The 14,677-nt window shown below is 35.7% G+C and overlaps 1 protein-coding gene across 1 annotated transcript in view; it reads left to right on the forward strand.

Annotated features, from left to right (window-relative positions):
* PROS1 (protein S) overlaps positions 1-14,677 on the forward strand; it is a 61,556-nt gene that overhangs the window by 12,083 nt on the left and 34,796 nt on the right. Inside the window, exons 2-3 of the mRNA XM_036851272.1 lie at positions 9,942-10,099; positions 12,832-12,856. Of these exons, the coding sequence (XP_036707167.1) occupies positions 9,942-10,099; positions 12,832-12,856 (183 nt within the window). The remainder of the gene's footprint in view (positions 1-9,941; positions 10,100-12,831; positions 12,857-14,677) is intronic.

Genomic DNA, 14,677 nt, shown 5'->3' on the forward strand with positions numbered 1-14,677 from the left:
AGTCCTCTGGTCCATTTTTTGGAATGGACTTTAAAAGGACACATTCAAGAACACTGGCTTTTAAATCTCCATAAAAATGGTAAAATTGTAACTTCCTGCAATTATATGATATTTTCCATCTTTCAAAATAGCATATTTGGCATTTTTTCATTGAGTTCCACAGCTATTCCGTGATGTACCTTCCCCACTTTAGGAAAACGTTACGTTTTCTCTGCCTCTGTTTAAAGTTATTACCCACTCTTTCTCTTCCTATTCTCATTTGATTTTCTTGAAGAAATAGTTTATTCTGGAGGTCTCCTCTCTTCTCACCCTCCCACTGTATTGGGGACTGAGAATGTTAATGGTGATCCTATTGTTAAACCAACTGTATACATTTTAGCTCTCATCCTAAATAATAGTAATTATTATTAATAACTTCTTTGCAACATTTGACACTGTTGAAACTTATCCTTTTGAAATTGACCTCCTTTTATGTCTATAAGCATTATCTTCAAATTTTCTTTCTCTCTCTGTATACGTATGTGTTACTAATTCTATTTCTGTCGTTTTGATGATCTCTCCTTTTCCGTAAATGTTAGAGTTTCCTGGCGTTCCATTTTGACCTTCTGTCCTTATTGGACATCATTCCTCAACTTAAACTACCAGCTATATCCTACTATCTCCTTACATTTTTAAACCATTCAAGTAATCCACACTTAATATAATGTGCTAAAAAAATGCATCTGTAGTTTCACTAGCAAGAGACCTATGTAACATTTTGCTTTATATTCTTCTAGGCCCCTTTGTCTGTATATATACGTTCTTAGAAATTAAAATATATAAGGGAAAGAATGGAATTTTGCTCTGCATATTATTTGTAACTTGATATTTCATCTAAAAATGATAATTGTTTTTATATCAATAAATTAAAATCTGTCACACTTTAAAGTAGATTTATAATTTTCCTTTATATATGTTCATCATAATATATTTACTAAAATCATATTTTTGGACATTTAAATTATTTCCAATGTTTTGCTTGTATCAACAATATTGTGATGAACATATTCATGTATATTTTTTTACATATGTCCATGTTCATTTCCTCAGTTTAATGTCCTAGCAATGGAATTGTTAGCTGAATATCTAAAGAGTGCGCTTATTTTTTTTTTAACTGGTGGAAAATCTTACTCTCAAATTAATGAAAAATTCTAAAAATATCTACCCAGGGGGAAAACACAATAGCAATAACAAAATACAGGAAACATCCAAAGGGAAAAATCATTTTGGCCTGTGGTAGACAGCCTCCAAGGTGGCCCCCAATTACTGTTTTTTTTTAAAATTGTATTGAAGTACAGTTGATTTACAACGTTGTGTTAGTTTCTGGTTTACAGCAAAGTGATTCAGCTATACATACATATATATACATTTTCTCCCATATTCTTTTCCATTTTGGTTTATTACAGGATATTGAATACAGTTCCCTGTGCTATACAGTAGGACCTCATTTTTTATCCATCCTATATATAACAGTGCGCCTATTTTGCAGGTTTTAGACACATATTGTTAGATTTCCCTTGGAAATCTGATTTTAAAAGTAGATTTTAAGTGTCTAATTCCTCTCATCTTTGCCAACATTGGATATTAACTTTTAAAATCTTTGTCAGTGTGATAGGAATGAAAAAGGGCTGACTTTTTGGGAGGTGGGGAGTAGTCCATTCTGTTTTTCAGTTCATCCATTAATGTTTTTATTTTGAAATCATATTTTAGTTCTCTACTTCTTTTTCATAGCATACTTTTGTTTTATGGATGACAGGTTCTCTCAATTTATTTAGGATATTAGTTATAGATTTTTTAAAGTTATCTTCTGTCTTCAATTATCTCTATTTCCTTTGGAGTCTGTATGTTCCTCTTGACCTTCTCTTTCATGTTATTAATTTTATGCAAATATCTAGTGATTTTTAGCTGTTATTTCATATTTTTTGAAGACAGTCCTAAGTTGATTAGATTGACTAGGTAGCTGGCTTAGGGTTCTACTGTGGTTGTTGAGGTCTGTTTTTCTAACAGGACATTGCTTTTGGGAAACTTGTTATCAGTCCTAGGTAACTGGGCAGGCTTCTCTTTAGGAGACTTTGTGGGAATGGGTCGAGGGCAATTGTCAAGGTAAGGAGGACACGACTCTTTGAAAATAACTCTTTCTAGTTGCGCTACTAACTTTCTCCCACATGGTATATGTTAAATGCACCTTTCCTTATTACTTGTTTTATTTTCCTTCTTTTCCTCGACTCCTTATCCCAATCATTTTCTCTCCTTTCCTAAGTTATCATTTTACTCCATTGTTATTTAGACTGTGTCTTATGGCCTTTTAGAAAGTCAACAGGGAGTTCTGAAAGGCTGGTAGAAATTATATTGAATTATAAACACCTACTCGATACTTTACCAATATTCCAAATAATCTCATTTCCACATCAGCACTTAAAAAATAGTAATATCCTAAGAGTCAAAAGGGAAGCCATTAAGATCTAGAGTCTTTCTAAGCCTCTAAGTGCGCTTCAGACTTGCTTATTGGGGAGATCTGGGAGATGTTGCAGGAAGTGGGGTATTGCAGAATTAGGCCAGCTCTCTTATTGTTGCCTTTTGCTTTTCCAAACGTAAATACAGACACAGGCCTGTGAACTAATTATATTAATTGATGCCACCCTAACAAAATAGGTCAAATAGAACAAAAACAAGACGTTTACTGTGCTGTAACCTCTTGCTACGTGACATCGAATCAGATGGTGTTTTGGTGTCCTAATGTGTAGGAGATAAAAAAGACAAAGCAAGCTGACTACATGAATATCTTGCTGCACATCCTAAAAAGAGACCTCCCATTGTAGCCTAAGAAAGTGTAGCCAGTGTGCAGTGTAGTGGTCTAGAGAAGAAAAGACAGGCCTCTAGAAATTTCCTCTTCAGACCTTGCCAAAATCTAAACTCTGAGTTCCTTCAAAAGAAGTACCTTAATTTATCACTTACCAAGAACAAACACATGACATAACAGAAATGGACAATGTAGTTTTTTTCTGGGTAACAAGCTGCCCGTTCTGTCTTTTGGGTAGACGTATTTGTTGTTTTGGAAGGAATAACTATTGAATAAAATGTACTGCTTTCTCTGTCTATGGCTAAAGCAAAGGTTTAATCTTGGGGAGAATTGGTTAGAGTGTTTGATTTACTCTTTTTTTTCCCCTAGACTAGGGGCTGTAAATTAGTTACAGTTAAATCTTCAAGTAAGGAGAGGTCCGTTTCACTTCTGTTGTGGCTGAACAGTTCAAGCATTGTTTCCCTACCCATTCATTGATCACATGGGGGTCAATGGTCACATTTTTTTAATGACACTGGCTTTCCTACTTCTAAATAAATGCCAACCCTCATCCTTTCTAATCCAAATGTTATAGAACTCACCTTTATATGTGCAACATATAATTCACAGATTATATCCTCTTTTTGTTTCCCAGATTTTAAACCTATCCAGACCTACCTCTTATGATATTTGATTCTCTTAAATTATTTCTCATCAGCCTATTTATTGCTTAGTCCTCTTGAAGGACAGAGGCATGGTTCACCGTTACAGAATACTTTTTCTAAAGTTTTTCTAACCCTTAATATAATAATAGGAGAAGAAACAGTTGCTCAGCGGCATAGTCCTCAATACTAAACAAAATGTGAAATGTAGAGAAGCGTTAGGTAGTATATTAGTTCTCTTTTAAAAAAATAAACTTTACTTTAAAAAAATTGAAGTATAACATACATACAGACATAGCATTTATTTCTGAAGGTTAACACAAGCTTTTCTTAAAGTTGGTAATAATTATGTAGGCTGATGAATGCCTAATTAAAAATCTATTTTGATTTTTTCTTAGCTCTTGCAAACTTCACATTTTTTAATATCCCTCCTCAATTATAAATCTTCTGTGGTATAAATCTTTATGATAAAAATGAAAGATTTTATACTTAATTAATATGTGATTATTTAAAATAAAATTGTAAAATAAAATTTCCCATCATTATTAACTAATGGTTTTCCTATATCATGCAATTCTATTTTTATCAGTCTTTTTGTAAGCAAAACATGCCATTTCAACAGTTGAGACACAGGAGGCACAATTATATCTCAAAGTATTATCTAACTGTTCTATTTGTACATTGAATGCCATTTTCCCTGACCCCGTCCCACAGTGAAGAAGAAACAAAGATTCAAACACTCTGCCAAACCAAATGCTAGCCTAAAATTCCCTTCTCAGACACATTCTTTTAGGGACAGTTTTTCATTCTTGGGATGCCAAATAACAAGGGCCAAAAGAGAGACAGAAAGCAGAATTTAAAAAGAGAAGAGCTCTTGGAGGGAGGAATGTGAGAACCATCTTTGCAAAGACAAGAGAGCAGAATGGAAGAGATTCAGAGGATGAACTATCCTAAAGCTTAGAACTCCTCCTCTTAGACCCACATCTGACTGATCAGTTTTGGACAACCTGCAGCTCTGTGGTCCTGACGCCTCTGAACAGAGGGTGGCAAGCTTGGACAACTAAGTGGGAAAGGGGCTTTTAACATTTTTCATTAATCCTTGACCAAGGTCAAACTGAATTGAACTGTGAGGGAATTTTCCTGTGAGTAGAGGCAATGCTAATCCCACTATCCTTATTACAGATGCTTAAGTGAAGTACCAACAACAATAAATTACTTTCTGTTATACAGTCAAATTTATGTTGAAAAAAAAATTGGTCCCCACTGAAAATATTGAAGGGAACATATGAAGGCTGTGAAGACAATTTCAAAAAAGAATTCTAGTTAATGTTTGCATAATGGTTTATGTTATTGACATAATTGTTCAACTTCTATGGTCACTGTTCAGATTAAGTTAAAAAAATCAAGCAGATCCAGTCACATTTCTAATCTTGAAAGACTCATAACTAAACATTATAACCTAAAAATTTGAATCTGAATGTAACAGTTTTCAAGCACATAGTTGTGTTTTCACAAGGACTTTCTTGAAAAACTTCTTGATCTAAAGAAGTGAAACAAATAATTAGAGACAATGTGGTAATGCAGAAAGAGAATGGGTTTTGGAGGTAGGCTTGATTGACTGTTCTCAGTTGTGTGAACTTGGTAAGATTAAACTCAACTTCTCTGAGTTTCAGTTAGTTCATGTGTATAACAGTTGTGATAGGATTAATAGGAGATAATGCAAAAAGAGCATTTATATGCTTATAGTGCCATAGTTATTATTATGATAAATAATGGAACTTTTTAGACATTCCTGTGTGCCAGCAGGGTAGATATTTTTGGGCAGATAGACTTTGAGCCAGCTGATAAAAACACTTTGGAACATATATTTGTCTCATCCTACAGTTCTGTAGTTCTTAGTCTGGATCTGTGATATCATGTTTGTATCTTTTTGACAAGGAATAGTAGACTCCTTTGAAAGCACACTCTGTTAGATGGATGGATCTTTTTTATAAAGGACAGTAAATGTCTTATTTAAGATACCAAACATGTCCACTACACAACCACATAATTTATTTTTTTAAATCAAGTACATTGTGGGCATTTAAGTGGCAGAATACATAGCAGAAAGAGCATTGGACTAGGAGGATGGGTACATTTAAATTCCTGTCCCAATAGCACAACTTTGTAGCTCTATGACCTTGAAAAAACCATGTAACCTCTTTTAGCTCCAATTTCTTCAGTAGGAAAATGGGGATGATAATTCTGTCCTGTAATGTATTTCATTATTTATGTGAGGATCAAATGAAATCATTAATATACACTTTGAAAATTTTTAAGTATCATGCCAATTGGAAGTATTATTGAGGTGAACCCAGATGAACTAAAACATAAACTTTCAAATTTAGGCAAAATTTATTTAGGCAAAATTATTTTTTAAATTATTAGCTTCATTATCCTTTAGGTCAGAGGTATAACAATTTTCATTTTTAATATTCCTCTTATCATCTGAGACAGTGAAACTTCTCCCTCTTTTTTGAAAAACAGCAGCAAATAGTAATGGATGGTTGCAGGTCTGAGCATTGGGATGCCTGTGATCTAAGTTGTACTTTTGCTATTTATTAGCTTTATAACTTAGAGCAAATATTTTGCATGCTCCTGATTTTCATCATCTCTGAAATAATGGAGGTTACTTTGTTTCCTTCTAGTTTTATAAATGTATGTGAGCATTCCTTTAAACCACACCTTGGTTCTCCCTGCACAATTGAGAACTTCCCCAAACATGAATATAGGATGTGTTATTAGAGCTGGTCTGTGTCCTGCAGTGGGGGCCCTTATAGGGAAAGAGGTATTCCTAAATATCAGTGTTAACCTCTGCATTCCAAAACTTAATATTCTGTAAGGAAGAAATGCCAAGGAGTGATGTTTATGTTTTGTTTTCCAACTGCATTTGACCTTGATTGTATTATTATTGTATCAAAACATTTATCTTTAATACAAAGTGTTATTGTTTTTTCAGAAAGACTCACATATTTGCTTTGAAGTTCAGAAGGGCCAAGTTTTTGCTATATTTATTATCAAGTAGCATGCTTAAAACTATTTCAAATAAATGAGATAATTGCACTGTCAGACCCTTTCATTGTTGATTGGGCTGCCATTTATCAGTTAGCAATACACTTGGCGGGTGGCATGCTCACAGAATAACATCTTTTAGATGCACACAGCCTTGATTTGATCTTGAGCAGTGATAAAGATGGTGAGAGATAGGGTTAAAAATATAACTCAAACACTTTTGTTAGTTAATTATCACATTTAAACTTCTGTTTTGGTAAGTGAGAAAACCCATATAAAATTAAAATAAATAAATGTAATTCTCTCTCTTTTTTTAATAAATTTATTTATTTATTTATTTGGCTGTGTTGGGTCTTCATTTCTGTGCGAGGGCTTTCTCTAGTTGCGGCGAGCAGGGGCCACTCTTCATCGCGGTGCGCGGGCCCCTCACTGTCGCAGCCTCTCTTGTTGAGGAGCACAAGCCCCAGACGCGCAGGCTCAGTAGTTGTGGCTCACGGGCCCATTTGCTCCGCGGCGTGTGGGATCTTCCCAGACCAGGGCTCGAACCCGTGTCCCCTGCATTGGCAGGCAGACTTTCAACCACTGCGCCACCAGGGAAGCCCTGTAATTCTCTCTTGAAAGATGTTCAGTTATTCAGCTAATAATTATGGTGAGTGTTAATTAGTCCTTTTGCCTTTCTTTTTCTTCATTCTATTGTCAACTTTTGATTAATTCTTATTTACAGAGTTATAAGAGAAATAAGAGAAAAATAAATTTAGCTATTTATATTATTTGCTTATCTTCCTAGTCAAAGAACCATTTGTGGTTAAAAATCAGGATTAAAAAAAGTTATTTGTAGATTTTACTTATGATTTAAAATGTTTTCATTAAAAACAATGTTCTATTCACATTCTAAAATGATAAGACCCAAACTTCATACTCTCCATTCTTTTCTTCAAATATAATTGCAGATTGTAGCTTGAGTGTCTTTTCTCTGTATTTGTCCACATGATGTTTACATATCTACAAGTATGGCTGGTATATATAGGATTATGCTATAGATGTAGCATCTACAATTTGCACTTTTTAATTTAATAGTATATCTTGGAGATCTTCAGTGCAAAAGTATCTTCCTTCTTTTGAATAGCCACATATTATTCTACTGTACAAATGTATTATATAGTTTATTTTTTCATTCCCTTCTTATTAGGTATTTAGGTCATTTCTAATTTTTTTTTTTTTTTTTTTTTATTGGTTACGTTGGGTCTTCGTTGCTGTGTGCGGGCTTCCTCTAGTTGGAATGAACGGGGTCTACTCTTCGTTGTGGTGTGCGGGCTTCTCATCGTGCTGGCTTCTCTTGTTGTGGAACGTGGACTCTAGGTGTGCGGGCTTCAGTAGTTGTGGCTCGCGGACTCTAGAGTGCAGGCTCAGTAGTTGTGGTGCACGGGCTTAGTTGCTCCGTGGCATGTGGGATCTTCCTGGACCAGGGCTCGAACCCATGTCCCCTGCATTGGCAGGCGGATTCTTAACCACTGTGCCACCAGGGAAGTCCTCTAATTTTTGGATAACACAAACAATCTTCTTTTTTTTTTTTCTGGTTGCTTTGAGTCTTCGTTGCTGCGCGTGGGCTTTCTCTAGCTGTGGTGAGCGGGGGCTACTCTTCATTGCTGTCCATGGGCTTCTCATTGCAGTGGCTTCTCTCGTTGCCGAGCACGGGCTCTAGGCGCGCGGGCTTCAGTAGCTGCGGCGCAGGCTCAGTAGTTGTAGTGCACGGGGTTAGTTGCTCTGCGGCATGTGGGATCTTCCCGTACCAGGGATCAAACCCGTGTCCCCTGCATTGGCAGGCGGATTCTTAACCACTGTGCCACCAGGGAAGTCTCCAAACAATCTTTCAATAAACATTCTATACATACCTTTTTCAGCAACACTTGCATATCTGTAGGACCTACTTAGAAGCAGAATTGTTGAATTGAAGAGTATATGTATTTTTAATTTTCAGATACTACCAAATTACCTTCAAATAATACCTATCAGTTTATATTCCTACCACCATTGTACAAGAATACTTGTTTCCTCTTACACTCACCATACTTGATATTATCCGTCTTTTAAATTTTTGCAAATCTATTAGGCAAAAATCCAATTGTTTTTAAAAATTTGTGTTAAACATCTTTTCACATGTTTATTGGCTAGTTTAATTTTTCTCTGTAGTGATGTGTAAATGGTATCACTTTGTTTATATTTTATTTACATTATTTATTTTGTTTTTAACCTTGCACACATTCCTGTATTGGTTGGCATATCGTTGTATTATTTTTTCTTTAATTTGCAAAAGTTGTGTATAAATTATGGATGTAATTTTTTCTGTTATATATGATGGAAATATTTTCCTGCAATCTGTTGCTTGATGTTGAACTTTGTTATTTTTATCGTCGTTTGTCAACTGCTTAAAATTTTTTATATACTCAAAGTTACTGATTTTTTCTCTTCTGTATTTTGTGCTTTGCATAAGGTCTTCCTTTTGCCATGGAATTTTATTTTCTTGTTTGTATAAATAACCAGGTGTTTTAGCCTATCAAGTATCTTTCAAATAGCTGATGGGACTGTACTGCATTTCTCTTTCTCCACAGAGATCACACAAGTTTTCCATTAAAACTGAGAAAGTTTGTTACTCTAGCTTTAAAGATGCTGTGGCTATGACTTTATAGTCATTTCAGCATGATGCTTTTACCAATGTAATCATAACGAGGTAAACACGAAATTATTGTTTGGTATGTTTGACCTCAAGCATAAGCTTGAATAATTTGTGTAGATCATTAGACAAGGGCTGTAGCTACACACCAAACTGCTCTTTGAGTTGTTAACCAAAGTGCTTATGTATCCACGTGTTTTCCTCAGTTCAACCCTACTGAGTTGAGGCAGGCATAACTTTAATTTTTATTTATTTAATACATTTATTTATTTATTTATTTTTAGCTGCACTGGGTCTTCGCTGCTGCACGCGGGCTTTTTCTAGTTGCGGCGAGCGGGGGCCACTCTTCGTTTTGGTGCGGGGGCTTCTCATTGTAGTGGCTTCTCTTGTTGAGGAACACAGGCTCTAGGAGCGTGGGCTTCAGCAGTTGCAGCACACGGGCTCAGTAGTTATGGCTTGTGGGCTCTAGAGCACAGGCTCAGTAATTGTGGCACATGTGCTTAGTTACTCTGTGGCCTGTGGGATCTTCCCAGACCAGGGCTCGAACCCATGTCCCCTGCATTGGCAGGCGGATTCTTAACCACTGTGCAACCAGGGAAGTCCTAAGGCAGGCATAACTTTAAATGGCATACAATTTACCAGCAGAAAATGATTTATATAATATATCATTGCTTAATATAATATTTTAGGTGGAGAAATGAAAGATTTGTTCATGTAAACTTTTTTTTTTTTCCTTCAGTTTTGTCAAAGCAACATGCTTCACAAGTCCTGGTTAGGAAAAGCCGTGCAAATTCTTTGATTGAAGAAACAAAAAAGGGTAATCTTGAAAGAGAATGCATTGAAGAACTGTGCAATAAAGAAGAAGCCAGGGAGGTCTTTGAAAATGACCCTGAAACGGTAAGAATTCATGAAAAGTGGTAAGTTAACATACCTAGACATACAGTTACAGATGGAATGTTTGCAGCTTGAGTCTGTGTTCCCTTGTGTTTCTTTTTAAAGTTAATGATTGTGTATATCACCTTCCGCATGTACCCACTGAAGCGTTTCAGGAGGAATTACCTTCAAAGGAAAGTGGGCTTGTTAGGGAGACACTATTTGCCAAAACCAATGTGCTCTGACCAAACTATAATTCAGCTATACCTAATTATCACAAATAGTATGAACCTCATGGTTTGTAACTACTTTCTCCCAACCAGGATTTTGTAGTGTTAGGCGAGGGGAAGGCACCTCAAGTGTGTGTGTGTGCGTGTGCATGTGCGTGTGTGTGTGTGTGTGACTACATTGTTATCACTATGCTTCATTAATTCTCTCCATTGGCATTTTTAACCAAGCTTTAGAAAACAGAGCCTCTAATTCAGAGCTTGGTACATAATAGGTACTCAGTAAATGCTTAATAAAGGATTCATTACAGTACTGTGTTCCCTGAGAATAATTTTAATTTATTCCATAAACTCTTGGGAAGTTTCCTCAGCCCACTGTAAATCATCAATAATCCCTGCGGTTGGAATTTATACCTTTAGTGTATAAATTTTTCCAGTTTAGTCTAGAATAAAATAATCACAAAGACCCCTAAATATCATACAGAAATATGGGACCCCTAGATCTGATCTTTAGTCCTCTAATTTTCCTAGAGAAGGGGGTTCTTTAACATGTTCTGTGGGTAGCAGGAATATAAATAGTGCCTCTACGAATTGGGGTGAAGAATTCAAGTTTGATAACCTTCAGGGTTACCTCAGATTTTTTTTCCTGAGATGAACTGTATAACCAAAAGGAAATGAGGGAGAAAACATACACAAAGTACCTCCTTTACCTCTGCCTTAGCTCCTGGAACCATGAGACTAGATGAGCCGTAACAAGCAGGAACCATTTGTCTATAGTTAGAGAACTTGTCCAAGACAGTAATAACTTGTGTTTTCTGGGATTGCCCTTTAATCCTCTTACCTCCACCTACTCTAATAGGTTCAAAGGGAATTTTTCCCAAGCTACCCGAAGATTCATTTTTAACACTCTCCAAGATTGAATCAAAATGCTTGTCTTAGTTTTGTTGCCTGTTGTGGAAAAGCAATTAAGACAAAAATATTTTATTTCACACAATATAACAGTGTACTCATATTGTGTAGGAAACAGATAAACACACACACACACATATATACAAATTTCTTTTTATTATGGAAATTATAAATATATCCCGAAGTAGGGAGAACAATATAATAAACCTCAATATACCTACTTTCCCTTTCAGTGATTATCAACAATCTGCCATTCTTGTTCTGCCTATTCTCTACCCCACCCACTCTAAGTTTTGTTTTGTTTTGCTGGAACATTTTAAGGCAAGCCTGCATGCTCAAGATTTCATTTGATTGTGTTACCCATAAATACTTGAGCATGTATATCTAACACTGTAAATATGTTCTCATAGCTTAGCCTCTGAGTAGCAAATGGGGAGTGAGACAGAAGCCATATGGAGGGGAGAGAAAAGAGTAGAGAAAAGAAACTCATTTATGTGCTTCCTCTCCTCTACTCATTCTGACAGTGGTGTTATTGACAGAAGAGAAAGAGATGACGGAGAGAGTAAGGAAGAAATGGGATAAATGAAAGAAAAAAAAATTTGTTATTGCTTCTCACTTTCTATCCTGCTCCAGACACTCCCTGCCCACATGCCTCATACCCTACTCCACACTCCCAGTCACCACCTTATTGCTTGTCTCCCCACTGTCCCTAATACAGTCCTTTCACCGTTACATCATCTCCTTTTGAACCAATTCATCATTGTTTATATCCTGGCTTTTGTTCTGTGGATGACAACACTGATGTCTGAATTGCTTAGTGGGAGATCTCATCCTTGTAAACTAGTAGCTAAGTGTTGTGTAGGTTTATATGTGAGAGGAGGAAGGAATGGGGACTTTAATTGTGTCCTGGATGAAAGTTATGTTCTGTCCTTGAGGTTGTTTTTGTGTAGAAACACTGGTTTCTCATGAGGGGTTCTTATGCTATTAATGCTGCATATTGGATGTATTATGGCTTAAGAAGGCTTTTGTGAACTAGCCTGGGAACCTTACCATCAGAAATCATTTTTAACATTTTTCTCCTTTTGCTGAAGTGCTTTCCTTAGTCCAAATTACTGATTTACAGAAAAATTCTTGGTACATAACCAATTTATAAGTAAGGTATTACACGTACATAAGATGGTAAAAGGTAAATGTCCACTTTAATTCAATTCAAATTATGTTACTGTTATTCAGCAATGAATCTGGTGTGTGTACTCAGCATGATGTGAGGTGTATCAAATGGGTATCTAACCATCATGGAAAAATTAAAAGATTTACAAAAAGGGGGCATATATAGTCACATTTAACATCTTCAGTGGAGCCTGTTTTCAGTTTAGAAGCCTTTGAAACATGATTTAATTGATCAGTATTGCTTTAAGCCTAAGCATTTTATGGCTTAATGTTATTAGTCATCTACTCCTGGTATATATTTTACTATAGAAAAAATGTTATAATGTGGAAATGACAGTTATATGTAATTTATTGCATCTTTAATATAAAAACACATTTTAAAATCGTTTTAACTTTATGGTGAAATTTAGATTTGCTAAGATATATTTTTTCTTTTCTTTTTTTTTCTAGGAATATTTTTATCCAAAATATTTAGGTAAGTTCAAAGGACCTCAATCAGATAATCTTAGAAATGGAAGAAAACTAAAATATGATGAAGTCCAATCCTCCACTCATATATATTCCATCCAGTACAATTTCATTAGCGTTGGGAGTAAAATCTCTCTCATTCTATATGCAAATTTTCTGTCCTTTTATTTAAAGTCATGTAGATGAATTTGGGATGGTTCTTTTAATTACTATGTGACATTTTGACTTTTAGTCTTTTTCATTTTTTTTGTCTTTCTCATAAAGAGTCACTGAGTTGATGCAAAATTATATTTAGCTACCAGAATATTCTCTATAAGTACATGAGTTTTCATGGGTCATCTTTATTTATTTATTTATTTATTTATTTATTTATTTTTGGCTGCATTTGTCTTCATTGCTGCACGCAGGCTTCTCTGTGGTGGCTTCTCTTGTGGCGGAGCACGGGCTCTAGGCGTGCAAGCTTCAGTAGTTGTGGCTTGCAGGCTCTAGAGCACAGGCTCAGTAGTTGTGGCACACAGGCTTAGTTGCTCTGTGGCATGTGGGATATTCCCGGACCAGGGATCGAACCCGTGTCCCCTGCATTGGCAGGCTCATTCTTAACCACTGCGCCACCAGGGAAGCCCTCATGGGTTATCTTTTAATGAAAGGAAAGATCTCTACACTCTCCAGAGCTTGTGACATAATTATCATTTAAATATTGATTGAAATTATTAACAACTTCCCACTTTGCAACACCATTTCCTCATTTCCTACAATATCCCATCCATGTTTTGCCTTTGGATACAAAAGCGAAAGGAGTGAGGTAGCATTTCCATATCTAAAGAGATTAGATGATTTCAACTAAATGTCAATTAAAAGGCTACAGTTTGTTTTAAATAAAGATAAAAATATTTTATTAATATTTTTTTTGAGATTTGTCAGCATTTCCAAAGAATGAAAGTGGAGTATCATTTGTACATGTCTTTCTGATGAGATTCTCTGTAGGTCCAGCCCACAGAGGTTTGCTCTCCCTCCTCCTATGAGCTCAGAATAGTCCCCATCTGTGCATCTTTCTACCCCACTCTCATGCCAGCCAACGTGAAACTCCAAGGCCTGCAAAACTGAAAAGTAAATCTTCCTTGAAAAAAAAAGTAGGAATGTACTCTGATATACATTAATAGCTATGCAATTTAGTGTTGTTAATATAATTTAGCAAATAACTATTTCTATTAAATTCTCATTTCTCTTGAAATTTTAGGGTTTAATTATAGTTTAGGGTATTACAGTTTGTTTTTGCTTTACTTCTGAATACCCATGCAGAGATTCCAGAGACCATCTGTAGATAGGGGACTATATATACCTTTCCCCCTTTCCTAGGTAGCCTTACATTGAATTGATGGTATGTACTTCCATTTACCCTTCAGGACAATTAACAAGATAAGAGCCCAACATCATTGGGAGAAGACCCTTTCTGAACCAAGTGCTCTTTTTCATAGTTCCTGAAGTGGTTATTCTTCCCTTTTTTGAGTGTCCACGATGGTGTGAATCTTATTTTTGTGGCACATCCGGAGTCAAGGAGACCCAGCTGTAATACACTGCCTCTCATTTCACCCTCTCATCAACTGCAGGACATCGGTTCAGTGGTATCTCTCTTTAGAACTCCATAGCATGACCCGTTTCTGTTCTTGGGCTGCTGGGTGTTTTCCAGTTGACTTATTATAATTTCTTTTTATTAATTCCAATCGAACATTTATCTCCCGCAAGATCTTAAAATTACTTAACCTCTATGAGCTATAGTTTTCCAATTTGTCAGATGGATAGTAACAATTTACCTAATAAGTTTCTAGCA

Source organism: Balaenoptera musculus, chromosome 4 (genome assembly GCF_009873245.2).
Source record: "Balaenoptera musculus isolate JJ_BM4_2016_0621 chromosome 4, mBalMus1.pri.v3, whole genome shotgun sequence".
Taxonomy (NCBI): domain Eukaryota; kingdom Metazoa; phylum Chordata; class Mammalia; order Artiodactyla; family Balaenopteridae; genus Balaenoptera; species Balaenoptera musculus.